This window comes from Vipera ursinii (genome assembly GCF_947247035.1).
Source record: "Vipera ursinii genome assembly, chromosome: 9".
In the NCBI taxonomy this organism is placed as follows: domain Eukaryota; kingdom Metazoa; phylum Chordata; class Lepidosauria; order Squamata; family Viperidae; genus Vipera; species Vipera ursinii.
In genome coordinates, this window is record NC_139523.1 from 10,216,986 (window position 1) to 10,228,490 (window position 11,505).

General features: G+C 42.8%; 1 protein-coding gene across 1 annotated transcript in view; it reads right to left on the minus strand.

Moving 5' to 3' along the window:
* Positions 1–11,236, minus strand: part of IFNLR1 (interferon lambda receptor 1) — a gene marked incomplete at its 5' end in the record, with an annotated part of 67,752 nt that extends 56,516 nt beyond the window's left edge. Inside the window, 1 exon segment of the mRNA XM_083370107.1 lies at positions 11,224–11,236. Coding sequence (XP_083226233.1) covers positions 11,224–11,236 — 13 coding nt within the window.
* Positions 11,237–11,505: the final 269 nt, after the last annotated feature.

Here is an 11,505-nt window from a genome sequence, read left to right on the forward strand (position 1 = left end):
TGGCAGAAGCTGGGACGAGTAACAGGCGCTCACTCTGTTACGCGGTACTCGGGATTCGACCCGCCAAACTGCCGACCTTCTGATCGACAAGCTCAGCATCCTAACCCACTGAGCCACCGCGTCCCTTAGAATTAATAAATACTTAGCCCCAATATTAATGGTTGCACAATATGCCACATACACTGGTTTTCTTAACCACCAGCTACAAGAATCAGTCATGACTGGATGGCACATGATTAATTAATCGATCAGTTCAATTCTTATTCTTTTTCCTTTTGAGGGTCCTTCACTTATTTACGTTCTCCAATCAGCCTGTGTCAATCTCAGCAGCATTAAGATGCGTTGATTTTAACTCCCCAAATCCCCCAGCCAGCATCTTAAAGCTGCTGAATTTGAGAAACACTGTCTTAGACCCACAGTATTCAAGCTGTATTCTCTGGAATCCAGAACTTGTGAGAATCCTCCAGGGGTTCAACTTTACAGTTTCTGTTTACATTGCATGAGATCTGTTATAGCAATCTGAATTGTAACATTTTGTTCAGACCAAACGCACTACACGAAACATAGCAATGGATTCTGCACTGGTTTTTTTTTCAGAGAAGAGTTTGACAACCACTGCCTTAATGCTAAGGGAAGCTTCATTTTGGAGATGCAGATCTAATAAGTAAATAAATTGGAATATAATTTGCTCAAATCAGTGTTCTAAATCAGACTGGCATTTGGATCAAATTGTCATACTGAGCTGACTTAATCTGACAGTTTTGATTTGTTTTGCAAATCTGGTCAATCAAGCATCCTGAGCCAAGTGCCATTCCAAGTATCCAGAATAAGGTGAAAAATCAGGCACTTAAACATAGAACGTAGAATAATAGGGTTGGAAGGGACCTTGGAGGTCTTCTAGTCCAACCCGCTGCTCATGGCAGGAGATCCTGTACAATTCCAGACAAATACTTAACGACCGGAAGATTCACTTAACAACTGCAGTGAATTATACCCAATATGCACAGTCATGCTATATATTATTTGGAACAGTGTTTCTCAACCGTGACCATTCTAAGATGTGTGGACTTCAACTCCCAGAATTCCCCAGAGCTGGCTGAGGAATTCTGGGAATTGAAGGTCACACATCTTAAAGTGGCCAAGGTTGAGAAACACTGCTTTAAACTGTTAGGTGAAGGGATACCCCATCTCTTTATGAAAAGAAAAAGAACATTTAATATATACAGCTTAGGGAGGACAAATTTCTCTCTAGAGGCCTCCAGCCTAGAGATCACATTCCCCAAATAGGTGTAACCAAAGTGAAACATGGCCCAGGCATTTTAAACCAGTTTATTAATGTGGTTGGCAAGCGCTTGTCTATCTAATGAACTTCCGGTCTCTAATTGCTGTAGTTACAGTGTATTGTGTTGTTTTTTTTTACTGTGTAGAGGACTAATTCCATAATGCCCTGCTATCACAAGATAAAAGACAGCATTACAAAAAAACAGTGGGGGTAAATCAAGTAAATAGTGACAAACCCAGTATCAGATGTGCTAAGAATCTTCTGATGCATTGGGAGTGCGTGTTAGAGCAGAAGCGACTTCAGTTATTGTCTCATCTTATAACCTGCCCTAATCTGAAGATGATGAAAATCAAGAAGAGAAGAAAGACAATATCAAGCAATTAACTGATCCCAAAGCAAGAGATACGTATCCAACACAATCAATCAGAATTAAAGGCATGATGGAAGAGAGCTGTTTGGGCAACTTTGCAAATTGCCCGGAGGGACGTCATGGCATGGAACTTGGAGGAATTGAGTGCCACTTCCACTGGGGGTGGGGGGGCACCACAATGGCCAGGGCCTAACTGTCAGGTTTTGTGGAGTGAGCTGCTACAATAAATGATAAAGCAGGTTTTCCAAAGTTTTAGGGTTTGTTGGGAATTCTTAAGGGATGTTTGTCCTGGTTGGGTACATTTCATAAAGTCTGCTTGAAATATTAAGGAATTCTAAGGGATTCAGCACTGAGATAATTGCAAACTTTGAAATTTGCCAACTTGCACTTGTGGGTTTATTGGCATGTGGCTTCGCATGCTGTTTGTCCTGCAAGGTAGTCCAGACAAACACAGCCCGGGAGGACTAGCCCCTATTGTTAGTGTAAGCATTAGCAGAATCCTGCAAGATTGAAAGTATTTCTCCCCTCCTTTCCTTTTGCTCTCCAGAAAAGTAGGGAGGGTCCCTTCTGAAACTTTTCCCTCCTTCTGTGAGCTGAAATACCTTTTGTACCAGTTATGTCTTCTGTGCCTCCTCCTTCTGTCTCCCAAGGCCATTTCCACAGGCCATTACATACACAGAGATATCAGGACTGTACAAGGCGATCATTGCTTGTCTTGCACAGTGCTCTTAGGCCACAATCCATTGCTAAAGCCAAGAGGCTTCTTGCTGCATAGTTTGTTTTTATGAGCTGTGAATGGGTTGCCCTGCCCTGCTTCACAAAACAAATTTCGTCGACTGAGAGGCGGGAACATGTTCATGTTTTCAAAGCTTTGCACGGGTCTAAGAGATGTAGTCATTTTGCTCCTTCATGATTTGCTAATGGAGGAAGATCTCCCTATTCAGATCTTTGGGAAGAGAAGGGTTGTCTGACATGGGAGTAGCCTTTTAAAAATGTGTTGTACTTCAGTAAGTCTGTGGTGAAAGTAAAACTATCGCTGTATGACTTTAAAGCAGTGTTTTTCAAACTTGGCAACTTTAAAATGGGTGGACTCCAACTCCCAGAATTCCCCAGCCAGTATGGATGGACTTCCACTCCTAAACAATTCTGGGATTTGAAGTCCATCCATCTTACAGTGCCAAAAATCTTATGTGCACAGAGAACTGGGATGCTCATCTCCCTAGCCAGTCGTCCCTATCTCAATAACTCAATACACTCAGCAGCTTCTATCCATTCCCCATAGGATGAGGGTGTTGTCCATGTTTGCTGCTCATTTCCAGGATGATATTATAATCCCACGATCATGCAATAAATAGAGTAATTCCAAAGTACAGAAGCGTCAGCTTATTATGTTATGCAATGTGCTTCCGCCTGTATGCAGATTGTTTTTGTCAAAAAAAAATACCTTAAATAAACAAAAACAAAACAGTGAAGGCAACCAAACAACTCTGAGTTTTTAATTAAGTTGTTTGTGAATCTCAGAACTTTCCTTAGTTTCATTAAGCGGACTGATTGGCCAGGCTAACCAAAAGCTTGTGAGATCCACTGACTAGTAATTGGCTTGCATCCCACTCCTCCTTCACACGCAGGGGTGCAACCACTGTGCTCATATGGTATCCAGGCTGAAACATTCTCCTGCCTCTTTTTGGAGATGGTGAATTTGCGTGGAATGTTATATGCTTAAGGAAGAAGAGAATTTTGGTCTCTTTTCATAGTCCATGTGGGATATTGTTGCACTTATTTAGTGACCAGATTGCCACAACGGTGCCCCGTCTTTCATTATAAGAGCCCCTCTCCCTCAAAGGCTATGACAGTCTTTCTCAATCTTTGCAACTTTAAGATATGGGCTTCCTTGGATATCTTGCTCTTTCTGACTTTCTTCTTCTTCTTCTTCACTTTTTCTTTTACTCATTCATAATCTTGTTCTTTTTCCTATTTCTTCCATGTTTTTGTAGTTTTTAAAGTCTTTGCAAACTCCTCTTTTACTAAAACTTATTTTTAAAAAGACTTGTGGACTTGACTCCCAGAATTCCCCAGCCAGAATTCTAGGAGATGAAATCTACCCATGCTGGCTGAGGAATTCTGGGAATTGAAGTCATCCATCTTAAAGTTGCTAAGATAATCTCTCTGGTTTCTCTTTCTTCAATTCAACCCCAGGTCAAGACCTCTGACAAAAGCTGGCTGAGGAATTCTGGGAGTTGAAGTCCACAAGTCTTAAAGTTGCCGAGGTTGAGGACCCCTGGCTTAGCAGATTGGGAAGTTGGGCAGCCAGAGAGGGATAGAAAGATACAATAACAGGAAAATCTGCAGAGCTTCTGTGGAGCTTTATGATGCTTAGGCCCTGATTTCTCTTTCTGATGAGGATCCTTCTGAATGTAATTGTTAGAAAAGCAAGATATAAAGGATATACATGGCATGGGATCAGTTATTTGAAAAACAATCCTTTCCTAGTCACATCTACCCCACCCACCAAAGCAAAGAGGCAAGGAATGTCCTGTCCTAAGGAGGAACATCTAGTGAGGGGGTCTTCAAACCTGGCCCTTTTATGACTTGTGGACTTCAATTCCTAGAATTCCTCAGCCAGGCATGCCTGGCTGAGGAATTCTGGGAGTTGAAGTCCACAGGTCATAAAAGGGCCAAGTTTGAAGTCTCCTGATCTAGTGGAACCAAGGAGAAAGGTCTTCTCCATGGTGGCTTTCTTCCTGTGGAAAATTATCTCCACAGAGATAAGATTGCCCCCCCCCCACTTTGACACTCTTTCACAAGGCCCTGAAGACCTCTGGGGACCTCAGAATAGGATGGAACCCATCAAACGACCCATTTGATTTTTGTTGTCAGGGTGGTGGTGATAGGGGGTTATTGCTTTTTTATTGTTTTTGAATTGGATTTTATTATCCTTGACAGCTGCCTGGAGATTCTAAGAGTGAGTTGGATGGCCATATACAGGAGAAAGAAAGAAAGAAAGAAAGAAAGAAAGAAAGAAAGAAAGAAAGAAAGAAAGAAAGAAAGAAAGAAAGAAAGCAGCAGCAACAGCTATTTCTTTAATCCAAAGAACTGCCAGGGGATGTTGCCATTCTCTTCCCTTTCACAAAGATTGTCCCTCCTTTTAACCATTAATGGTGGTGATTGTAGAACTAGGCATTAGCAGCCTTTTGAAACAGTTCACCTAATTCAGGGGTCTTCAAACTTGGCCCTTTTATGACTTGTGTTGTGTAGTGAGTTCTTCGCACAGGAAAGGAGACGAGGCAAGTGAGTTCAACAAAGCTCATGGTTATTGCTTGCTGGAACTGAACTGAGAATTGGGCTGCAGCTTGCAGCAATTTATAGCCTGGCCCCTAGGCGGCGGTTTAAAGCAACCCATTGCCTCCTAGGGACAGCCAATAGCAGCACTGGAGACCTGGAGTCTGGGTTGCTGGACAGCCGTTAGCTGCTCCAGCTTACTAGTGGTGTTACAGCTGAGCCCAATACATAACATTCCTCAGTATGCCTGGCTGAGGAATTCTGGGAGTTGAAGTCCACAAGTCATAAAAGAGCCAAGTTTGAAGACCCATGACCTAATTTGTAGGCAGGACTTTCTCCAAAGGCAGAGAAATTCTGCAGCCATTTTCCCTTAATACAACTACAGTACAACAGTCCCACAGAAGGAGTCCTTCTGATGCCTTCCTTGCAGTGGGACAGATGCCTGCGGATGTCTGGGAAGAAGGAAGTTCTCTCATCACTCAGAGAGGTGACTTCAGAAGCAAAGACGGGACCTTCACACACACACACACACACACACACACACACACACACACACACACGCACACACACACACACCTTGGGCAGCTTGTCATAATGCAGGCATGGCTATTGTACTCCACCCGCAGCAATTCTCAAAAGAAGTCTTTTGCTTTCCAAACCAAATGAGAATCGGTTAAACAAATGTAGGAGAATATATTTGCCTGGCCCAAAATGAATTGGGACCTTTTTTAAAAATGAAAAATATCTGCTCTTTTCTGTCACTTTTCACATTGAGAAAGTCCCTCCTTGTGCATTCTCGGCCACTCAATTTTTGGCTTTGTGTAGGAACTAATCAGCAGTCGGAAGATTGCTAGAGCCTGCATGAACTTAGCTAAACAACAGCAAGGACACAGGCAAAACATTCCTTCTTGTGTGCATTTTCAGGTTGCCCATGGCAAAAGGCTGAAGATGCCTCTTTTTCTTCTGAAGAACAGTCAGCCTTTGATCTGTTACATGCACTTGTTGCTTTGTGATTGTCAAAAGGTCCAACTTATTTTGTAAAAGCCCGAATCACATGTTCATCTTTTGCAGTGACTTTCCTGCAGCCTCGGTTGTAAGCGGCAAACTTTGTGTGTGTCACTGCTTTTTTAGGATAATAATAATAATAATAATAATAATAATAATAATAATAATAATAATAATAATAATAATAATAATAATAATAATAATGAGAAGGAGAAGGAGAAGGAGAAGGAGAAGAAGAAGAAGAAGAAGAAGAAGAAGAAGAAGAAGAAGAAGAAGAAGAAGAAGAAGAAGAAGAAGAAGAAGAAGAAGAAGAAGAAGAAGAAGAAGTTGGAAGGGACCTTGGAGGTAATCTAGTCCAACCCCCTGCTCAGGCAGGAAACCCTATACCATTTCAGACAAACGGCTGTGCAGTCTCTTCTTAAAAACTTCCAGTGTTGGAGCATTCACCACTTCTGGAGGCAGGTTGTTCCACTGGTTAATTGTTCTCACTGTCAGGAAGTTTCTCCTTAGTTCTAGGTTGCTTCTCTCCTTGACTAGTTTCCATCCGTTGCTTCTTGTCCTGCCTTCGGGCGCTTTGGAGAAGAGCTTGACTCCCTCTTCCTTGTGGCAGCCCCAGGAGCCCCTCCTATCCTGCAATACTGTACAGGATGCCCTTGATTTAGGACCATTCATTTAGTGATCAAAGCTACAATGGTACTGAAAAAAGTGACTTATGACCATTTTTATACTTACAACCACTGCAGTATCCCCACAGTCACATGATCAAAATTTGACACTTAGCAACTGGTTTGTATTTATGACGGTTGCAGTGTCCTGGGGTCACCCTTTGCAATCTTCTGATAAGCAATGGGGAAGCCAGATGCACTTAACAGCTGTATTACTAACTTTACAACTGCAGTGTAAGTTGGAGATCTACAACTGGCAGATCCAACTGGAAAACTGGGGTGAGGTCCAAGGCAGTAGTGGGATTCAAATAGGTGAACAACCGGTTCTCTGTGTGGATGCTGCTTCTGGATGTCCATTCTGGTTCCGGGCAACAAAAAAATTAGCTACCGGTTCTGCTGAAGTGGTGCGAACTGGCTGAATCCCACCACTGTTCCAAGGCAGCCTGGTGGGGCAAGGTATAGTAAGCTCCGCTTTGCTGTGGCATCATTGTGTTAACTTCTCCTTTGCATAATTGGAATTGATTGATTGGGAGCCACCCAGAGCTGGTTGAAAGATTGGAGGGAGGGGACTATATAAATGCCTTAAATAAATAAGTAAAAAACAAATAAGTACATCGTGACCTCACTGCGGGTTGCATTAAAGTCACTGCACTTTTCAGAATTTGTGAAAGCCCATTTTGACCATTGCTTGCCAGCAAAAAAACAGGCCAGACTTCGTCTTCAATTTGTTTTCCGCTGGCAATGGTCAATTATAGTAGCGGCTATGAGAAGACTGGCTACAATCTGCTGTTCTGGTTTGTTTTTTGCTAGTAAGGAAAAATTAAAACACATTGAAAAAATATGCAACCTTCTGCTTGCATTGTTTTTTAAATAAAAAATCTGGGAATCAATTAAGCATTAACTTCTGGGCCGTATTCTGGCTACTGCTAATGGAGTCCTGGGGTCCCCCTCAAAGCAATTGATTATATTGATTGAATTTTCAGACTGCACCCCAGTTTTCATCAGAAGACAACTTTATTGAGGGCATCCCGACTAAAAGATACAAAAGTAAGTCCTCAACCTATGACCACAAAATTTTTGTGGTTAAGCGAATTTCACCCCATTTTACAACCTTTCTTGCCACAGTCGTTAAATTAATTTCTTGTAGTTATTAAATTAATAATGCAGTTGTTAAGTGAGTCTGGCTTTCCATTGACTTTGCTTCTCAGAAGATTGCAAAAGGTGATCACATGACCCCCAGGACACTGCAACCGACCTAAATACATGCCAGTTGCCAAGTGTCTGAGTTTTGATCAGGTGACCCTGGGGATGTCGCAATGGTCATGTGAAAAACGGTCATAAGTCACTTTTTTCAGTGCATGGCTGGCTGAGGAATTCTGGGAGTCCACACATCTTCAAAGTGCCAAGGTTGAGAAACACAGGCCTAGAAGGAAGATCTATAAAAGCTTGTTAAGTTGACCTCTTAAGTGAGACCTCTTCACCCATAGAATCCCTTAGGAACAAATATAGCTCCAGGCAACCCGGTTCAGGGTTGAGTTTCCTCATTCTCCTTTGTCCTTTACCTCTTCTCTAGGGCCTTTGAAAGACTCCACAAGTTCTGTTTCAATGGGGGAAGTGAAGGTTTACAACACAGCTTTTCATTCTGCTGTTTTAGGACCCTGGTTTAAGCAGCCCAAAAGTTATCTGATACCTGGCAGAATTCTCTCTCTCTCTCCCTCTCCCCCTCCCTCTCTCCCTCCCTCTCTCTCTCTCTCCCTCTGTCTCTCCTTCCCTTTCTCTCTCCCTCTCTCCCTTTCTCTTCCTTCCTCTCTCTCTCCCTCTGTCTCTCCTTCCCTCTCTCTCCCTCTCTCCCTCCCTCCCTCCCTCTCCCCTCCCTCTCTCCCTCCCTCTTCCTCCCCCCCTCTCTCTCTCCCTCTCTCCCTTTCTCTTCCTTCCTCTCTCCCTCTCTTTCTCCTTCCCTCTCTCTCTCCCTCTCTCTCTCCTTCCCTCTCTCTCCCTCTCTCCTTCTCTCCCTTTCTCTTCCTTCCTCTCTCTCTCTCTCTCTCTCCTTCCCTCTCTCTCTCCCTCTCTCCCTCTCTCCCTTTCTCTTCCTTCCTCTCTCTCTCCCTTTGTCTCTCCTTCCCTCTCTCTCCCTCTCTCCCTCTCTCCCTTTCTCTTCCTTCCTCTCTCTCTCTCCCTCTGTCTCTCCTTCCCTCTCTCTCTCCCTCTCTCTCTCCCTCCCTCTCTCTCACACTCTCCCTCCCTCCCTCTCACTCTCTCTCATATAACAGCAGTATTTAGACAATTCTGAAAAGAGGTTTCAAGGCGCCCCACCCAGAAGAGCGAATAAGCAAGTATCAGCTTGTCCAGCTACCTGCGGAAATCCACCTGTCCTCAAGTACTGCTGGTAGCACGATGTGTCATGCTTTGGCCTAGTTTTGGAATGGGGATCAATTATAAGGCAGGGAAAGTACACTGAAAGAGTGGCACAATTAAAGTTCAGGAGGTCAATTGCCATACAGGAGCCGCACTCAGGCCATTGGTTGCCAATGTCCCCATCCTAATTTGCTTGCTGGCATTCTGCCCACCCCCACCCCAAGCTAGAGTTCTCGTCTCGGTCTGCTAGGAAATGCAGCTTTCCCCAGAATGACAGAGTTGGAAGAGAGCTTGGAGGTCTTCTAGTCCAACCCCCTGCTCAAGCAGAAGACCCCATACCATTTCAGACAAATGGTTGTCCAATCACTTCTTAAAAACCTCCAGTGATGGAGCACCCACAACCTTTGAAGGCAATACCAGAATACCTGAGAATAGCAGACAGGTATTACCAGGTGTATGGGCTTCAACCATCCAGCATGTGTGAACTTTGACTCCCGGGATTCCCAGTCCAACATATGTGGACTTCTACTTCTAGAATTCCATAACTGGCAATGTCTTTACTGAGATTTCTGGGTATCATCTAGAGAACATCCAGATTGAGCATGGTAGAGGTAATACCTTTCTTTGGTTTTCCAAACATTTTGGCTGTTGCCAAAATGCCCACCATTCTCCAACAAATTTTAGAGGAGGGTCAAAAAGGAAGAGAAGGCAAGGACCCATAATGGGTTTTTTTAAAGTCTTTCTGAAGGTTAAATCTGGAGCCCTCCAACTGCAAAACCCAGCACCACCACACTTAAAACAAGAAAACAGCACCTATTGTTTCTGGAACCAAATAACAAACATACATTGTTCATGTTTTTGAATACTACTGGGTGCTCATTTCCCATTTGTTTCTGCCGTTACAAATATCCAGATATATAACAGAATAACAAAGTTGGAAGGGAGCTTGGAGATCTTCTAGTCCAACCCCTTGCTCAGGCAGGAAACCCTCTACCATTTCAGACAAATGGTTGTCCAATCTCTTCTTAAAAACCTCCAGTGATGGAGCACCCACAACTTCTGGAGGCAAGTTGTTCCACTGATTAATTGTTGTAACGGTCAGGAAATTTCTTCTTAGTTCTAGGTTGGGTTTCTCTTTGATTACTTTCCATCCATTGCTTCTTGTCCTGCCTTTGGGCGCTTTGGAGAACAGATAGAGATGGAAGTGGAGGTGGAGGTGAAGGTGGACACGAAGCAGAGGAAGAAATCAAGAGGATGAAGGTGGAAAGATAGATGGAAATAGAAATGAGCACAGCCCATGTGCCTTCAGAGAAAGCGAGATAATTTCTTGATTTCCACACTGGTTTATAAAGAAGAGATGCTGAAATCCTTGCATTCTAGATCCCAGATTTTGCACATACAGTACAACAAAGATTAAAATTACTCAATCTGCAGAAATATATTCTATATCCATTCTGGAGTATTTTTAGTATATTGCTAGAGCCTGGGGCCCTGGGTGTGTGACGGAGTCTGTTTCTTGGTTTTGTTAAGTGACTGATTGAAATGTTTGTCATTTTTCCTGGCTGCTCTGTGTTTCATTTTATTGTATATATTTTTTTTATTTTGTTAGCTACTCAAAGTCCTGTATCTGAGCCATATAAATCTAATAAACAAACAAACAAATTTGGGGCTGAGTGCTAACACACTTGAAAATTAACAGCAAGATATAGCCCACAGATGATGGAGATATTGTAGAGATAGCCTTTAGTGTGTAAATGTTCAAGGGGACATATTAATGTCATTCATACATCTCTAAGCTACATTAATATGTTACTTGATTATTCATACATTAAAAATAATCCTTTTCTCTGATTACACACATAACATAACTAGTAATTTTTGTCCTCAGGACAATATCCTTAGCACTGTTTTGTTTTGACAACAACCTCCATCAAGTAAGTTAGGCTGAGAATTAGCAGCAGGCCAAAGTCACATCGGGCACACAACCATTGGATGTTTGAATCTCAAAAATTTCTTAATTCTAAAATTCAACTTCCACCCTATATATTGCACTACAAATAAATCTTGCCTGAAATGTTGTACACTGAATTTCACTATCCTTCGTTTGCTTTGATGCCTCTGAGGACTGCTTGACTTGAAGATATGGTTCACACAGCTTGTTAAACCAAAGCTTCAACTATAATTGTCTGAATCACACTAAACTCCAAACTATAACTGTATTTAAAGTTACAATTGCTTGGAACAGAGAGCATTTTAACTCATCCTACCTTCCCTCACCATTATGGCTTATCGTCACAGAAAAATTGATATACATGGAGGTTTCCACTGCAAGTCCAACACCCAGAGACCATGTTCCATCCAGGAAGGGGTTTGTGTGTGTGATGAGTGTCAAAGCCACTGTCCTGGATGAAACCCAAAGCATCCAGGAGCACATCAGCAAGATGGCACTCAAAGATGAGCTACTAAGAGAATGCCTGGAACAGGAACAGACACTGGAGGAAGATCAAGCAGAGGAGTGCCATGACAAGACAAGACACTGCATGATGTAC